The following is a 19,280-nucleotide window of genomic DNA, read 5'->3' on the forward strand; positions in this document are numbered from 1 at the left end:
TCTACATTTACATTTTATAAATTCCTTCTATCAACACTTTATTAAATTTTCATCATTTTACTCGACCTAATATTTGGCATGTAAAAAAAGAGTCTGAGAAGAGACATTATGTTGTGTAATAAGCAGTTTTGAGGAGGATTAAAATTTTTCCTTGATTCTTTTCTGGTTAAAGGCTTTAATAAGTGTATTTGTGTGTTTTAGAATCCAACTAGTAACTACATTATATCTCCATAATTATCACTGGAATACCAGTTACATTTATTAAAACATTAATCCCCTCATACAAAGCACCTCTGATGAGACCTATGCATACTTATAACTCCCCCACCCCATTTTTCATCCATTCTCTGTATCCAAAGAAGTTACTACTAAACCACCAATCCGTATGGCTCGGTAGTGATGTAGGTGATGCTTTTCCAGTACAGAAATCAATCTGTGTTGACTCGTGCAGGGCAAAACAAATACTACATGTTTGCTAGAAGGCTGTCAAGGTGATGGGGGCTGTTGGTGGTCATGTCAACAATGACCAACTAATTGGCTCAGCCATGGAGGGGACTGTAGTATTCTATGCTTCCAAGCAGCCAAGCGTTAAGACCTGAGTGAGTACCCGTGTGTGTGTATGTGTGTGTGTATGTGTGTGTCTTTTCTTCATTCTAAAGAGAAATGTATACAGACTTCCCTTTTCTGCATCAATTATTAAAGGGAAGCTTATCTTGTAAGGGAGATTTTGACTTTACTGCATTGTCAGTCCATTCTAGGGATGCTCAAAGGCTGAAGTCAGGAAATGCAGACATCATTTGAGGTTCAGTGGGAGCATAGGGCCTCTGGACAGCATAGCCCCTGTGTGCCCAGGCACCATCTAGGAAGCCCAACAGGAGAAATCAATGCTATCAGATCTATTTGAAGATATTTACATAGCAAGCCGAAATTTGAGGGACTGCTAAAGTCCACTCAGTCAAAATAATTAATGGTTTTCTTTGGGTTCCCTTTGCTGCCACGTCTCTACCTGCAGGATCCTGGGCAGATCCTCAGTATACAGACCCCACAGAATAGGCATTATCTGTTTTTTATGATGTCTTCTCTAGAACTACACACAAAGAACTGCTAGCTCTGGAGGTAAGCCTGTGACATTCCACGACTGCTGTCCCTGCCTCTGTGAATGCTGCAAGCACAACCTAAAAAAATACAGGAAGCCACTTTCTAAAGAACTGGGAAACTCAGAGGTGAGGAAGCAGACACTTTATCTTACAGATGTTCCATATGCATTGAACCGAGTCTTTCTGGCAGCTATTGCTAAGTTTTTAATGGTTCACTCATTCCGAGGAGAACCTGCTATCTCTCTGTGTTTCCCTCTCTATGCTAAGGATGACTTCTGGTTATCAATGGGATGTAACACTTGCACCCGTAACTAGCTCTACAGAGGTCAGTGGGAAATATCTGTTGAAGGGTTCCTGGCTGGCTCCATCAGTAGAGCATGCGGCTCTTAATCTTGGGGTTGTAAGTTCGAGCCCCATGTTGGGTGTAGAGATTACTTAAAACTAAAATCTTGAAAAATGTAGTTGTCGAATACCTACTAGAAGAGGCTTGGTGAGGAGTTCTGAAATATGCAGGGGTCTCATTAGGTTCCTTCAGGGAGCCCATAGGCCTGCTATTCAAGTGCTCTGCCTGGATTGCAAGATAATTCAAGATATTTTCTGCTTTGCATCAAAATCAGTTCTTTGGCAATACACAGCACCACAATAAATACATATAGACCCCCTCGGGATTAGCCGTTAGAGGTTTCAGATATTTCATGTTAATTATGCCACAAGAAATGCAAAATTTTATATATATATATAAAATACATACATACATATTACATGTATACATACATATACAAGTGTATGTATAGTAATTTTTGTCATATTTATATGTAAAACACAATAAAAAATTGTATGTATTATAACATATATATATGAAGTAAATATATAGCAAATTTTTTAAAACTACAAAACGCACCTTGGTTAAATACAGCGGCAGGAGGGATATTGATGCAGCCTTGGTTGCAAATTGACTGCATTTTGAGAGATTTTAAGTTATTAATTATTCAAGGTTATTTGTGCATCTACTAAAATAGTTGGTCTCCACATAATCCCTGTTGCTTAGATTAAAAAGATTATTTATTTATTTATTAAAGATTTTTATTTATTTATTTGAGAGAGAGAGAATGAGAGAGAGAGCACGAGGGGAGGAGGGTCAGAGGAAGAAGCAGACTCCCTGCCGAGCAGGGAGCCCGATGTGAGACTCGATCCTGGGACTCCAGGATCATGACCTGAGCCGAAGGCAGTCGCTTAACCAACTGAGCCACCCAGGCGCCCAAAAATAAATGTTTAAAAGCATCATATTTACGAAGCTATCAGTGAACAATCACCACTGAGTTGATGCTCACATGTAAAGTGAGTGGTGAGCACAGATGCCCGTTTGCTCAAATTAACCAACACCTGTGACCTAAAAGGAGTAATCAATGAAAACCAACCCAGGAATATTTTACCTCCAATGCCCTGCCTGAGGAGCAGGAGAAACCCACACCCCGGGTCGGACATCAGCCAGGCTTTCCCCACTGTTGAGTGCTGGGGACCCAGCCAGGAAAACACGGTCAGCATGGCCAATAGCCCAGAAGCGCAAGAGTGAATGGTACATCTGTAGCGGCTTCTAGACCCAATTCCCGTGTGTGTGCATCTCCACGTCTTTCCTCGCATTCTGTCATTTCCTTCCCTGATGGCATATTATAGCTAAAAGCAGTTTCCCGGTAAACACCTGTTTCTACTTGCCACCTATCCGATCTGCAGCACTGAGGAACCAAGACGGATTCTCAGGGTTCAGGACCAGCAAAACATCTGGCTGCACATGACCCCTGGTTCTCAATGAGGGGAAAGGGAATTGCCCGTGAGGTTCATTTAGGGGGCGGAGGGGGGAGCAGAACTGGTCCCATTTTAATCCACTTCTTTTCAAACTGCTCGCACACCCTCACCCTACCTCCAAGCAATGTCTCAAATATTCACGTGCAAGCTTCTGGGATCCTTGACCCCAAGCGAAAGGAAGCTTACAGGGCCTTCCAAAGAACTTATGCTTTCAAAAAATGTCTCATGACCTCTTATTTAAAAAAAAAAAGTGAGGGACACCCTCACTCAATCAGTGAAGCGTCTGCCTTTGGCTCAGGTCATGATCTCAGGGTCCTGGGATCAAGCAGGGAGCCTGCTTCTCCCTCTGGCCCTCCCTCTACTCGGGTTCTCGCTCTCTCAAATAAATAAATAAAGTTTTTTCTGTGGAAAGAGCTGCGATGCCCTTCAACAGATGAATGGATAAAGAAGATGAGGTCCATATATACAATGGAATATCATTCAGCCATCAGAAAGGATGAATACCCAACTTTTACATCAACATGGATGGGACTGGAGAAGATTATGCTAAGTAAGTGAAGCAGAGAAAGTCAATTATCATATGGTTTCACTTATTTGTGGAACATAAGGAATAGCATGGAGGACATTGGGGGGGGGGGGAATCAGATGGGGAGATGAACCATGAGAGACTGTGGACTCTGAGAAACAAACGGAGGCTTCTGGAGGGGAGTGGGGTGGGGGGATGGGTTAGCCCAGTGATGGGTATTAAGGAGGGCACATTCTGCATGGAGCACTGGGTGTTATACGAAAACAATGAATCGTGGAACACTACACCAAAATCTAATGATGTATTGTATGGTGACTAACATAACATAATAAAATAAAATTTAAAAATAAATAAATAAAGTTTTAAAAATAATAATAAAATTTTATTTTAAAAAGTGGGATAAAGAAATCCTTCTCAGCAAAGCTGTTGCTAGCTCCCCAGTGCCTCCCCAGTGTGGTCATACCTGCTCAGAGTACATTCAGGAGAGCAGACCCTGGACAATGTGTAATCAGCATACCGTCAGTGCCCCTAGCTTTACCTTAAAGCCACCAGGACTCATGGCACCCCTTTGGCGGCTAATTCATAACTAATATGGAACCCGACCCTCCCAAACTATATGCCTCTTCTCCAGTTTGCACCTGTCACCAGAGCATTTTGTTAAACCCAACCTCAAACGCTGCCTCCACCAAAAACTCTTGATCTTCCCATCTGGATGTGCCTTCCCTTTGGGGATGATCCAGCCCTTGGGCCTCTCTCATAGCTCATATCACAACTACATAGTATTATAAGCCACTGGGAACTAATGTCACTCCCATCCTCCTTCCAGTCCAACAAGACCCCTGGAGTTATCACTTCCATCTTATTTACATCTGGTATTCCAGTAGAGCTTGGTTGATGCCATGATTCTCCATGGTAACAACAGTTCTAATTCACTGAGCCCGTTTAAGGTGGGCATGCTAATAGACAATGGATAGGAAGGATCTCCATCTTATATGATCTTTGTAATGTCTTGTATAATTGTCACAATATTGTTATCCCCACTACAGGATACACAATCTCAGAGAAGGCCCATTTTGTTCCCCACACAGGCCAAGCATGATTTCACCTCAGGGTCTTTGCACTGGCTGGTCCCTCTGCCTGGGTCATTCTTCCCCAGATAGGCACATGGTTTCCTACTTCCTTGCTTCAAGTGTTTGCTCAGTAAACACCCTATCTATGGAGATAGGAGAGTTTCCTGGCTGCCCCACCCTCTGACATCCCTACTCTTCCTCCCCACGGCTCTTCTTACTATAGAATATCCTACCCGTATTAGACTATACCTCCAAGAGGACAGGGGCTTTGGTCTCTATTGTTTACAGGTATGTGTCCACCACCTAAAAGAACACCCAGCACAGAACAGGTGCTCAGTGAAGACTTGTTGAATAGAACTCAACCGTCTAAGGTAACTGAGCAAGTAACTGATGGAACCAACCAGTAACAGATGTACCCTTATCTGTCTGGCCTCAACCATGTTCTTAAACATTGCCTTCTGTATTTGTGGAACCCAAAGCAATGCAAGAACAATTCTCTTTTCCTTAACTACAATTAAACTCATTATTCTTAACTCATTCTTTTACTTCTTCAGCCCTTAAATATTAAAATTACCCAGACTCTTTGGGACTTAGGCCAACATTCATGTCTGTCACCATTTATGTGGTGGGTCCCACCTTTCTTCGTTTGCTAGCTTACTGTCCAGGTATCTTTTTTCCCCCTGAGACTTCTCTGCACCATCCTGCTGGTGAGTATACACTGTTTCCTGGGTACCATGTTTTCCTGTTTTATGCCCTTATTCACCTGGGACACATCCACTGAGTGCTGTAACCTAGGAAAGGGGGCGTAGGAAATCCATTTTATCAGAACTAGCAAGACTGAAAATATTTGATTCTGCCTTTATATGGATAATTTGGCTAGGTATAGATTTTAGGTTAAAAATAACTTTCCCGGGGCTCCTTGCTCTGTGGGAAGCCTGCTACTCCCTCTCCCACTCCCACCTGCTTGTGTTCCCTCTCTGGTTGTCTCTCTCTCTGTCAAATAAATAAATCTTAAAAAAAAATAACTTTCCCCCAGAACTTTGAGCACATCACCTGATTGTTCTCCCCCCTCCCCCACCCCCAGTATTGCTACTGCAAATCAGGAGGCATCTATTTTATTTATCTCCAGTGGCCTGAGGGTCTTTATGTTGGTGCTTTGAAATTTCATGGTGCGGAATAGGGAAATCTCCTATTCTGAGCATGGGGCATTTCCTATAAAGGTACAAGTCCCTCAGCTCCGAGGAATTGTAGCCATATTACTTCTTTGGTAGCTTGCTTCCCTCCATTCTCTTTCTCGGACTCCGAAAATGTGTTAGATCTCTTGGATGTATCTTGTATGCATTATTATTGCATTACTCTCAGAGTTTCTCTCTCCTTCCCTATATGGCTACCATCTGAGTACTCGATTTCCTTGACTACTTCCCACTTGTTCTATCAAATTTTTTATTTGGGTAGTGATAGTTTTACAGCTTATAAAGATTTTCTTGTTCTTTGATCCTCTCACGTATCACGCAGTTCTTATTTAATAAACACAAGATCTTCTTAAATCCTTCTCAGTACTGATTCTAAAGTTTTTCCTTGTTTCCTTTAATCTCTTTTATTCTGTAAATTATGTGTTTCTTCTGAGAGACAGTTCATTTTTCTATTTTTTTTCATGCCACTAATTCTCCCCAATTCCTCAGTAATCCCTACTAATTTATCATATTTGAGAAGGAAAAACCTGGCATTCGTTTCTCCCACTGCAACATAAATGGAAGTATTTCCTACTAAATAACCCTGAGTTAGAATTTCTGACAGGGAGGGTGGAGCATGAGGATGAGAGGGTGAAGGGCAGCCCAGCCCTGTTCCAGCATACCACCCACAGCCTGTGTGGTACAAATTTTGTCCAGGCCACGGCAGCCAAACCGGAGTCTAACTTTCTCGGCTTGTCCAGTTTTTTCAGGAGACCACTCCTGCTCTTCACCTTGGAGTAAGCATGGGCCACAGGGTCGCCATCTTGGTAGCCAAGAGGGTATGTGAGTGGGAGGAAGAAGCTGACTTCAAGTTGTGTCAAGCACTGAGTTCCAAGGAATCCCTCTGGCTTTAGCCCCACGCTCTCCCCAGACCCCAGCTCAACCGTGACAACTGAGCCTGTCCAAGAATTCACCGAAGACCGCCAGTCCACCTCCGCCATGCTGACAGAGCAGATTCTCAGGAGGAAATTCTATGTTCTAATTGCTCATCACTCCTATCTCTTTTGCTTTCTAGAAAATTTATGGCTTGTTTTTGATGAGACCCACCTGCTGGCCTCTGTGTTCTTGTCTCTTTCATGGCTCACCCGTCGTAATTCTGTACTTTATTTTTCTGAGGATCTGGACAGAGGGGAGGCAAATGCATGGACAGAGTATGCCATCTTGAACCATTGTCCAAGACACATTCTCATGTTTTTAATTTATATTTTCCTAGTTAAATTAAAGCATGATTGAAATCATGTAAGTGTCAGTGATACTGGAAAGGCTTTGACAGAATTCTACACAAAATTTTCACTTTCCTACAAAGGTACAAAAAAGACCTGTTTGCCCCATTTTAACTAGCAAGGCTGCCATGTGGTAGGAAGGGAAGGGTAGGTATTAGTTTCTGTGGATCAACACAAAAGACATCAGGTAGGCCTTTTGGGCCACCCAGCATTCCAAACATTTAGTTCCAGACCCAGCCACTAACTTACTGTAATGGGATGTTACAATGACAGTCTCCCGGATGCGAGTTTGGCATGGACATAGACAAAGGATGTCCGATCACCATTTCTGTGCATCTTGGGCTCTGGGAAGATGGAGGCAGAGGTCACCAGGACAGAGGAATTTTGCTGAAGACATTTTAGTCTCTGTACTCTTGGAGGGAATGCCTGGAGACAGTGGGCTTCCATGGGACCACTTGGATTTGAGTCCCCTGCTTGTAAAATGAGGGTCCAGAATTCTAGAGGCCAAATGGCTGACAGAACAATCACTTTGTTGGTGGAAGTAGGGAAGGGACATTGGGTGCAGGATGCCAGAATGCAGCATGCAGGAGAGAGACTATATTATATGCTGATCTAGAACATACCCTGGACCGGGACTGAGTGCTGAGAGCAAGAGCTTCTGAGGAAGAGGCTGGACCTGAGGGGCATGGCCAGCAGGGAATGACATGGAACTTCAGAGGCTGGGGAGGAGACCCCAGGGAGGGCTAGCTCCAAAACCCTCCCCAGAAATGTTGGTTGAAAAATCAGCCTTCGCTGCCTTTGAAAGAAGATTAAAGTGTTGATTGATATCACAGGCTGATCACATTCAAATTAGTGAGTCTAAACTAGAAATTTTTGTTTTACTTAAGGGTGAGCAGAAGGTTCACAAAAACTGATTGAGTGTCCACTGGCAAGGAAAGATCACCTTCGAGAAAGGCGACTGAAAGGAACAGCGGCAGCCAGATATCATGTTGCGTTCGGCCCACATCCCCAGTGTTGTGTGTTAAACAAACTCGCTCATTATTTGAGTAGAATTCATGTTTCCTTTGAGAACCTGACAGTGGAGCCTGCAAAGCTTTTATATGGCATTAGGTGGGGCTTCTTTCTTTCTTATAACAGGTGCACCTGGAATCATTAACAAGTCAAAGAATGGAGTTGAAATCACCAAATATGCGGAATTGGGGATTTCTGATATGTGATACACTCTAAATATTGAGTTTAAGTCCACTTAGCAGAGGTTAAAGACGGACATGCCTTGACCAAATTCTTGTCCATACGAAGCCAATTTTGGCTGTAATCACTGGTTAAGAATCTGCCTTTAATTCATTTCATTTTTGCCTCAAAATAAGCTTCTGATGTTTGACTTAACTTTAATACCTATTTACAACTCAGATTTCTCCTTTTAATAGGATTAATTTTGCTCTAAAGCAGAAAATGAAAGGATCATGCTGTTTCCTTTACAAAAGTGAATAAAAAATAGGTACTGGTAAAGTCGTATTCAATAGGATTACTGACACATTTTTGAGATAGTTTTGCTTCTTCAAAATCACTAGTTACTTAAATAAATTAAAAACTGGGACTGTATTTCTATATTCTTGGTGTTTTTCTTCATTAACAAAAAATATACTGCCTCTATCCCAATACCATGTACGTTTAAGAGGATAGAAAAGCTGGACTCAAAGTGATCTAGGTTCAAATCACATCCCCGTTACTTTGCCAAGTAACTCTGGGCAAGTAACTTCTCACTGAGAAGCCTCAGTTTCCAAATCTGTAGGATGCGGCAAAAATCACACCTACCTCCTTAAGTTGTTGGAAACTACATGAGATACAGTTTGCAACGTGTCTGGCACAATGCCTGGCATGTAGCAAATGCTTTATCCTGCAGTATGGGGTTCTTTAAAACATAATTTTACTCATCATGCACAAAATGAATAAATTTAACTTTTAAACTATCAAAAAGAAAAAAAATAAGCAACCTATTTGTCAAGAGAAAATGTAAGAACTAGTTATGCCGTTTATTTAGCTTTCTTCCTCTACCAGGTATAAGTCATGATTGTCACATTCCAAAACAAGTGTGTGGGGGGAGGTGGGGGGCAGGGGGAGTTTCGACAACTAGGCCTGGGAGCAGGGATGGGCTATTCCAGTGCTTTCCCAAGTGTTTCCCTGCCTGTTCCTTCTTGTAAATCTATCCTCCACTCAGTCCCCGCAATGGAGTTTTTAACGTGCAAATAGGTTCATGTCAGCTGTCTAAGGAAGGGACGAAATTACATGCCCCTTACTACTCATCTCTTCTACTCTCTACTCTCCCCCTCCCCCACCACCTCTACCACCCATTTCTGGCTCAGGAAACCCTGATCTGACGACACTCTCTACCCATCACACTCCCTACCCCTCACTCCCCACCTTCTTTACTCTTGGACTTGGTTCCAACTACCATTCCTCACTAGTTCCGTCTACACCACTTAGCTCTGGGGCTACCACATCAAGGAAGCATCTGTGGCCCACATCCAAAACGATGGTAAGATGTCCCTGCAGGATGTTCCCACAGAACCCACATCTACCGGATCCCAGCACGGGGGTTAAGATTGTCCATTCATGTATCTGTTCCGAAACTGGGTCTCTTGAGGGCAAAGATGATCTCTCATTCATCTCTGTCTGTCCAACACAGACACTGATACGTTTTCAGACTCAAAAGATCTCCTTTGTGTCTGAAGCAAAAATGAATGACTTCTTCCATACACAGCCAAGTTAGTATGGTGGTATTATTAAATAAAATGAATTAACTTTTACTGAGCCAGGAAATGTGCTAGTACTTTATATACGTTCTCTTATTTATGTCTAAATCAGACAAAGAGATACTACTTTGATCCCCCAGATGAGAGAACAATTTCAAGAAGGTGTGTAATGCACACCTTGGGCAAGGCGGAACTGGGTTTCCACTCAGGCACCGTTATATGGTGAAAAGAGATACCAAGAAGGAGGAGGAGGAGGTAGAAAGGAAACATTCTAAGAGGTCTTCAGATCCTGATGACCTAACACTTGAGAAATCACACTTTTCTAGGTTTAATCTGAATTTGGTGTTTTCCCAGAGAGCTGGAACTCCCAGATTTCTGGCCACACTTTATAAAAGTTTGGCCACTGGGAAGATCTAGTGGAAAATGTCAAAGAATGTTCTTTACCAAGTGCCCCCTACAATTGATGGCTTGAAATCCTCAGACAGAACTTTGAATCTCTAGAGATAATTGTAGCTAAGCAATGAAAACTGCTTGGAAACATTCTGCACATTTTTAGTCTCCAGTTTTCCTTCTCCCCTTGTTTTGTGGACCACCCTCTGCCTTCAGTAGGATTTCCCCACCATCCTTCACTGAAAGTGTTCAACAATGTCATCGAACAGTCTTCCTTTGCCTTGACTTCTTAATTGCACTTGGCATAGTATCTTCTACCTTGAGGTACGCTCTTCTCTTGGTTTCTCAGAAATGACACTGACCTACACTTCTGGCTATCTCTTTCTTTTGTTGCCTTCTTCTCAACTCCCAGACCTTTAGATCGGTGGGGGGGGGGGTGGAATCAGCACTTGATCCTTGGACCTCTTCTCTCTACACTTACTCCCTAAGTGGTCTCTTCTAGCTTCATGGTCTTAAATACTGCCCACCTGCTTATGACTCCCTCATTTGATCTCTAGCCTGGCCTTCTCCCCTGAACTCTGACCTGTGAATCCAACGGTCTAAGTTCACATGTATTTTGGGTCTGGTGGACAGATAGCACATGTTCAAAACCAAGATCTTAATATTTACTAGCACTGCCTCCAATCCAACTAGACTCCTCTGCAGCTCGCCCCACCTCAGCCCACAGGGACTCTGTTCTTCTGGGTGTTGGGTCTGTGAGACAATCCGGTCAGCTCTACCATATATATGCGTCCAGAATTACACTACTTTTTATAAATTCCATTGCTACCATCCTGACCCAAGCCATAATGCTCTCTTGCTTAGATTACTACAATAACCCCCCTATCGGTATTCTGGCTTCTGCTCTTGATCCCCTACGATATTTTCTCTACACAGCAGCCTGACAGCCCCTGTTATAAATGAAGTCAGCTTGTGTCACTCCTTGGCCCAAATCCTCAATGGCTCCCATGGATTTGGCACGGCTAGCCACCTCAAATCCTCATCAAGACGTACGAGGCTTTCCCTTTCACTCCGACCCGGCTGTTCACTTTGCTGACCTCATGTCATTTCTTTGCCCTCCTTCTCGCTGATCCACCCCCACTGGACTCCTTGCTGGTCTGCAAACATATCAGACATAACCCCCTTTACCAGCCTTGGAACTTGCTACTCCTTCTGTTCAGCATGCGGTTCTCCACATATTAGTATGGTCAGCTCCCTCACTTCCTTCATGACCCACTCAAAAGTCACCTTCTAATTAGAGTTTTCCCTGGCCACTCTACCAAAACTATTTATCATGCTGATTTTCTGTCGTCTCCATTTGAAAGGAGGCCAGGGATTTGGGTTGATATTGATCACTGCTGTATCCTCAGGGTCTAAATCAATGCTGGAACATAAAAGGTGCTTAATAATTACTGAATGAATTAACTCATTCAATAGTGAAAGTCACTCCCTATCCCATATTTGTACTTCGTAGTTATCACTGACAAATCTCCAAAATCACAACCCTGAGCAACCAAAAGCTATTTTTCAGGCTTGACTTCAACTGTGCTTGCTTTCAATCAGCAAGCCAACGGCTTCAAACTCTATAATGTCTGGAATGATATCGAACACACAGATTAGGTGTGGGGTCCCCAAGCTCCATTATTCCGGATCTCTTGCAGATGTTAGAGTCTGTCCCCACACCTTTCCTGGGCCATAGTTTTCTAATTTCTAAATGGGGAATGTGATCTTCTGCCACCCAAGTATTTATGCAGAGCTATAGAGTAATTTTAAACTCAAAAACCACCAGCAGCAATTTGCATGAGAAAAATCTTTAAATGAATATTTAAAAGCATGCGTTTTGAACAAATAATGCAAACATTAAAGTGTTCATGGTAGCTCTAAAATTAAGAATCGTCAATGGCACATTGATTGTTTTTTTTCCTACCAGGGAGCATGATGAAACATGGGCATTGAATCTGAGGGATGGTTGGAAAGGCAGAGGCAAGAGACGGTGCATGGATTGTGTGGCTCTCACTCTCGGGAAGTGCGCCTCTTCCTGGCCAACACCTCCCTATCCCCAAACACACACACATCAAACCCTCAGTAACAGTCGTTCAAGGTTTTACAGAGAGTAAGTGATTTTCACCTCATATTTACTTTTAAAACCTCCTCCTAAATTCAGTGACATAAAGAACAGCGAGGCTTTCCTTCTGCCCCATTCACGCTCCCCCCACTCTCCAACAGACCCATACTCCCTATTTTCACTAAGATGACTGAGTGGAGCAAGCACACGTTTAGGCCATATAATCAGCAGGAGAAAGAGTTGGGAGCTAAGCTCTTGGCTTCTTTCCCCAGGTTTGCACAGGAAATGCAGTGGCTGTTGGCAAGCCACGGGGCTCTCTGGGGCTCAGGCTCCTCCCCCTGTGGCCACTGAGAAGGGCAAGGAGGGCAGTTTAGGTCACCTACAGGCTCTGCAGCTGGCTCCCCACTCCTTGACTGATCTAGCAACTTATTTCACAAATGTATAAAACGAAGTTTCCAAACTTCTGTATACAAAAGTTTCCACGTGTGTCTCCTAGCCACCTCTGCCGTCCAGACTGCTAATCCTGAGTCCTTACTTTGGCACAGTCGCTGGGTGGGCATTAACGATCGTCTACCTCCAAGAGTCTCTTAAGGAGCGTGAGAGAGAGTTTTCATTCCAGTAAACACAGCTAGCATGATCTGGGGGCACCGGAATTCCAGCCTGCATCTTGCTATACCAGGCCGGTCCACACTGGCAGTTACCGTGCTGCATTAAAGCAGACCCTGGACACCTGCCTCTTGTATGCAACAAGTTCCCCCCCTTTTTTTTAAATCCTATTTATCTTCACAGTCATCTATTTATGTCAAGAAAGGAAACATACGAGCACAGCATCTGTTACTAGAGTGGCACAATTACCAAATACTTTCATAAGAGGAAAAAAAAATCAACAATAAATCTGGGTTCATTGTCAGGTGCTTTAGGAGACAAAACATTAGTCTTTCAATCACAGTGTCTTGTTTAAGCTGAGCAGATGGCGCTACCAGCAGAGAAGCACCAGCTCAGCCTGGTCTTTGATGGGCATAACGACCACAGAAATGTCACCTCTGAATTGGCAGAGAAAAAGCAGGTTTCTTATCATAAACCCAGTCCAGCCCAACCCCTCCGTCCCTATAATAAGCAGGGAATAAATTCAAGGGACTTCATTACTGGTTATTTTTCCCCCACTGTGGGAAACTATGTAAATGCAATGGGTATGGGGGAGTCTTTTACTCTTCTCAGTAGCTAAATTTAGACATAATATTAAAAAAATTTGAATAAGTTAGAGCCATAACAAAGTAGTGACAATTCAAGGCAATTAATCGTTGGTTACTTTCTCACTACTCTGGAAATCTATGTAAACTGAATGGCTGCTTTGGGAAAATCGCCCATTTTTCTACAACGAAATGGAGGTAGCTATAGGTGATCATAGAGCTTCTGCAATTTTTATTTGCTTTCTCTTTTTCTGGATATCATCAACAGGTCTGCGTGGTTCTTTATTAAATTTGACTTCATTTTATGGATGTCTTAGTCTTCGGACTGGGGAGAGAGAAGGAGGGAGAGAGAAACTGAGAGACTGAGAGAGGGAGACTGAGAGACGTTAGTTTGAGAGACTGCATTACTTCCCAAAGAAGTAACTGGCATATTTCAGTTTAGCCACTAACGTAGCCTAGGGACGGCCCGGCTTTCTCTGCATCCCGCGGATGCCTCACACTGGCCCACAGACACGCCCAGCTCGAGTTCCGCTCAAGGCCAGCGCTCTGCTCCGTCCTGCACGCTCCCCTGCAACGCAAAGCGCCCAGGTTGTCCCCCACCCGGGGCGGAGCCGCGGCAAGTGCTCAGCGAGCCGGTTACCTGCCAGGCTGCCCGGCCTCTGGAGCGTGGCCGTGGCATACAGCTCCTGCGAGTGCTTGCTGTACTGCTCGGACGCGTGGACCAGGCGCTTGGTGGGCGACAGGGTGGCGTACGTGCCGATGGTGGAGCTCAGCTGGTGGATGGGCGAGGAGGAGATGGTGGACTGCACGGTGGGGGGCGAGGTCACGCGGATCGGGGACAGGCCGGCCGAGGACACGACGATGTTGATGGGCGAGCTGGTGCTGTAGGACTTGGCCAGGCGGCTGGGCGACTGCTTGGGCGAGGAGCCGCGCGGCGCGGCGTAGGCGGCGCCCTCGGGGGCCGAGCCGCCGCGCTGCAGCTTGGTGGGCGAGCCGCCCTGCGGCGCGGCCAGCGGGGAGCCCCCGCGCGGTGGCGCGGGCAGCGTGGAGCTGGAGTAGTAGAGCGCGGCGGCGGCGGCGGCGGCGGCGGCGGGCGGCGCGTCGGGCAGGTGGAAGGCGCTGCCCAGGCTGGGCGCGAACGGCTCCCGCGGCGGCGGCGGCGGCGGCGGCGCGGGCTCGGGCCCCGCCAGGTGCGCCGCGCGGCTCGTGGTGCCCTGTGCGCGGGAGAGGAGAGAACACGCGCGCTTAGCCGGCTGGCAGCAAAGGGCCCCCCGCCCCCGCCTTCCCCGCGCGGCGCGGCCCCCCGGCGAGGGAGGGAAACTCGGGCGCGCTCGGCGGCGGCTCCGCGCGCGGGATCGGGACGCAGACGCCCCTCGATCTTCTCCGGCAGGGTCTTTTCCGCCAGGAGGGAACGGCCGACAGTGGGGTGGGAATCGCGCCCGGGAGTGGGACAGTGTTCTGCTTACACATCTACGATGTTTCGGCAACAGCAGAGGCATCGCATTAGGCACATCAAGATTTTAAAAGGCCACCCAGCAGGGCCATCGGGATCCGTTCCTTCTGATGAGAAATCAAGGCACTACATCCCCCTCCCCCACGGTCATTCCACTGGATACAGTTTCTACCTCCAAAATCGGCTAAGTTTTATACTTATCTGGAGAACATCAAGAATAAACATACTTCTCAGAGTTTATTCTGTTGCTATTGTCGTGGTGAGTCTTCGTTTTGGACCAGGAAAGTTAAAAGGAGGGAAAAACTATTAAGTCAAAATAAATACCCTTGGTCTTTCAGTATTAAAAATAAATAAAGCATTTCTAGAGGAATCAGAGCAATTGCAAATGCAAGACTAAAAAAGCCTCCCTCTTCTAGATTTTAACGCTGGGCAACAAATCTTTCAGCATCTCTCTCTCCCTCTCTCTCTCTAGCTGGCTTTTAAGAGCCCCCTGCAGCTGTGTCTTCAAATTGAAAGCCAGTTGCCTCTCATTTATTTACAAGAACACAAAAGACAACAAGGGCTGGGGTGGAGCTGGAGAGACCGTTGGAGGGGAAAGCACTTTCCTTGAATCTTGTCCAGAGACAAATTTGCATTCGAATGAAAACACTACATTGTCAACCACTTCTGGGCAGGAGGTCTGGGATCTTCCAGGCTTTCCCGGGAGCAGAAAGGTTTTTGAGAGCAGGCTGGTGTGAAAAGGGGTTGGGATTGTGCGCAGAGAGAGAGAGAGAAACTGGGAAGGAAGGTTTTGAAATTACGGGTGGGAACTGAGTGGGAAGGAGGAAGTGGGTAAGATGGAGGGAAGGGGGAGAGACTCAACAGACGCCATCCATTAAAAGTTTCAATGCTGCCTCTCCACCCATTTTGGAATGGCAATTGGCAGATAACAGTGGGGGCACCTCCATTCGCACACCCATAGTGTTCCAAATGTTATCTGGAAATGTTATCAGGTTCATGGGAAGATCCGAGGGAGTTAATTTGAGTCAAATCAAAATCCTTTATTAAGGGCAGTGGGATGAAAGGAGATAAAGTGTGTGTATGTGTGTGTGCATGTATATGTGATGCACGTATTTTACCTATTTGTGTATATTTTATATCAGTCCACTGACAAAGATTTTCTCCTGGACCAAACTCTAGTCAGGCTCCTCTGAACTCTCTTCTCAATGAGCCCCTGGTTTGGGGAGCTTCTGTAGTTCATCTCCGCATTGTCTGGTATAAGCAAGAATCCTGCTGAGTCAGTTTAGCCAGAAGCTCCCACAGTCCATGGTGGATCACCCTGCAGGTCCCACCTGGTTCCTCCTGCCCCACTGCCCATCAGGTGCCTTCTCAGCAGGGGGCTTGCCTTCAGCAAGAATCCTGTGAGGTAGGTTTAGTCAGAGCCCCCTACCCCTGATGTTTCCTCTTAGCAATTTTCTGCCACTGACTGCACCCTGCTCCTTGGCCAGAAATCCCACTTCTCCTTGTTGAAATAAGGACTGAGCCTAGTTCATTACCGAGGTCTCTTTTCCTCTACTATAGTAGTTTTTTTTCTCCCCTGAATAAAATCTGTAGTCACCACTTTACCGTCCAGCTCTAGTTTTCTTTTAACACCACTGAGCAATTATTTTGAATTTAACAGGAGTGAAAGTAAAATGTAAACGCCATAACTTTGTTCCCAATAAGGTGTCTCCAGACACTAGAGCAAGGCCTGATTCATAGTAGAGATACCATGGATATTTGCGGAATAAAGGAATAGTTAATAAAGCCGATCCCAAATCTTTGGGATGGGGTGGGGGTGGGGTTATGTGTGGAGGATGGTGGAGAAGCTCGATAGAACCGGTGAGCTCAACCGGTGAGCTCATCCTGAGCCCCGAGATATATTCCGGCATCATCCAGAGTCAGAAGGCACCTGCTTACTTCCAATGCTGCTTCCATCCCAGTAGAAGTTCTGAGCATGAAATGTATAGGCTGGGCTTCTTGAACCTGACTGGGTATTATCAGCGGAGGAGCTTTTTAAAAAATCTCAGTATCCAGGCTATACCCTAGCCATTCAGGGTCTCTGGAGATGGGACTCAAGCAGCAGGCTTTTAGGAAGCTCTCCAGGTGATTCCAATGTGCAACCATATAGGAGAACAAGTTCTCCCTAGAGCACTAGTTTTCTGAGTGTGGTCCCTGCCTGCAATCAGCATCAGCCCACTCTTACTGAATTGGAGATTCTGACACAGGGGCCCAGGGAGCTGTTTTAACAAGTTCTAAAGGTGATTATGGTGCTTGCTAGTTGACAAGCCCCCGATCTAGAAGAGATTCTGATTCCGGGGTCTGGAGTGAGCCTGAGAGCCTGCATTTCTAACAGCTTCCCAGGGGAGGCGGATGCCGGCTGATATGAGAACCACCATTAGAGCAGACAGGGACCTTCTTCCCTTCGCTTTTCTTCTGACGCTCTCCTGGGGCCTGAGGTACATTCAGCTGTGCAGAACCCAGCTGACAAGTGGCGGAAAAGCCTACGACGGGAATTTTCTCTAAACCTTTCCTACAGGAGCAGAAGGAGGAGAGAGAACCCCAGAGGCTCTAAGGAGAGTCCCTGCTCATAACAGAACGAATACTTTGTGTTATGTCTTGCATATATACCATTAATAATAGCCCTATGTGACATTAATGATATCACTGCCAAGTTGCATAATTTTTAATAAACAAATACTAAAGTATACCGATATAAACTAAAGCAATGCTAAGTAGAACTCTAGGATTTAAACATTAGAATGATGTGGGTCCTAGGAAAACCCTGAACACACTCAGCACACGTTTAATGTCCCTTTCAATCTGTTGGAACGTCTAGTTTCAGGAGCACTAAATGCTAAATATTATTGTCTCGAAAGATTCCTTAAAGGGCCCCCAACTCTGTGGAAGTTTTGAGAACTGCCATATCAGCTCCAGGTGTTTTGACAGGCTCTAGCAGCCAGTTCAACAATCTTTTAAATATTGTAGCATCTTGGTGAAATTTTGCCATTTTTTACATGAAAAAAATTAAAACATAAGAAATAAAAATTTACATGCTCTTTAAGATTGGTATTGTTCATGTCAGAAATGTTTTGTATCTGCACTGCCCAATATGGTAACCACTAGACACAGGAGCCTATTGGGTACTTAAAATTGGCATTGGATTTTAACACATATTTAATTTTAACTAATTTGAACTAAAATAGGCAAATGTGGCTGGTGGCCCACCTTACTGGACTATGCTATAAGCCACTTTGCAGTTTATAATAAATAATCCAGGGGTGTTAGCCTCCCTTCGAATGGCTATGGAGTCATAAGGGCCTAAGAACGAGTCTTTGGTTACACAGAGAATTCTGTTTTTACAGCATCAATTGGACAAAAGCAGTAGTCTTTTGGGAGCTTGTTTCCACTCTTGTGGTTATGTTTTGTTCCATTATGTGATTTTATTTAGCAACTCTTAGCCAGTTAAGGATACAAAATCCATGCCTCAGACCTAGGTTTATTACTACCTAGGTCACTGGGTTAAAAATAATATAAACAGATTTTAACATGCATAGAATGTCACCCACTTCACTGTCACAGAAGCTCAATTCTACCTTAAAAGTATGTTAACACTATAAAACTGTAAATCCAGGGCGCCTGGGTGGCTCAGTTGGTTAAGCGACTGCCTTCGGCTCAGGTCATGATCCTGGAGTCCCTGGATCGAGTCCCACATCGGGCTCCCTGCTCGGCAGGGAGTCTGCTTCTCCCTCTGACCCTCCTCCCTCTCATGCTCTCTGTCTCTCATTCTGTCTCAAATAAATAAATAAAATCTTTAAAAAAAATAAATAAATAAAACTGTAAATCCAATTTTAAAGGCAGAGTTCCAAAACTTCCCTTAAAAAAACCCCAAACAACAACATCAATAAAAAACTAATGACTATTATACCTTCTTCCCTAAGGATATTTGGAAATGCAATAAGAACTGAAATAATCTTTTTATTGATGATAAGATCCTTAAAATAATATAAAAATTTTTACATACTTGGAGCAGATTGTGCCCCAATATTGTCTTGTCCTTTGAGAAGGACAATTTCTGTTAGTGTCTTCATTCTTAGCTCTTTGGAACAGACCAACCCAAACGGCTACTTTGTTTTTCCTAAACCCTCCAAAATAGGAGACCCACCTATGTGAAATTAACAGGGAAGTAGAACATTGTCAAATAGACACTCTGATTAAATAGTTTCCAATAGGCTGAGTCTGGGGGTCACTAAATGTCTTTCCTTCCTTGCTTCCCATTACAGAAATTCATCAAGAGAAAAATGGAACATTACTTCCAGTTCCAATGGATACTTTATGTATATTATATCTCAAGTAAAAAATAAATGTAGGGATTTTTTAAAAATGAGACATGAACAATACACGTAACTTATCAAAGCTCT

The 19,280-nt window shown here is 44.6% G+C and overlaps 1 protein-coding gene across 2 annotated transcripts in view; it reads right to left on the minus strand.

Annotated features, from left to right (window-relative positions):
- CTNND2 (catenin delta 2) overlaps positions 1–19,280 on the minus strand; it is an 893,404-nt gene that overhangs the window by 359,924 nt on the left and 514,200 nt on the right. For both annotated transcript variants that reach the window (XM_034998887.1, XM_034998886.1), the window contains exon 7: positions 14,029–14,602. In XM_034998887.1, the coding sequence (XP_034854778.1) occupies positions 14,029–14,602 (574 nt within the window). The remainder of the gene's footprint in view (positions 1–14,028; positions 14,603–19,280) is intronic.

Source organism: Mirounga leonina, unplaced genomic scaffold (genome assembly GCF_011800145.1).
Source record: "Mirounga leonina isolate KUSES-001 unplaced genomic scaffold, KU_Mleo_1.0 Mir_95, whole genome shotgun sequence".
NCBI classification, from domain to species: Eukaryota; Metazoa; Chordata; class Mammalia; order Carnivora; family Phocidae; genus Mirounga; species Mirounga leonina.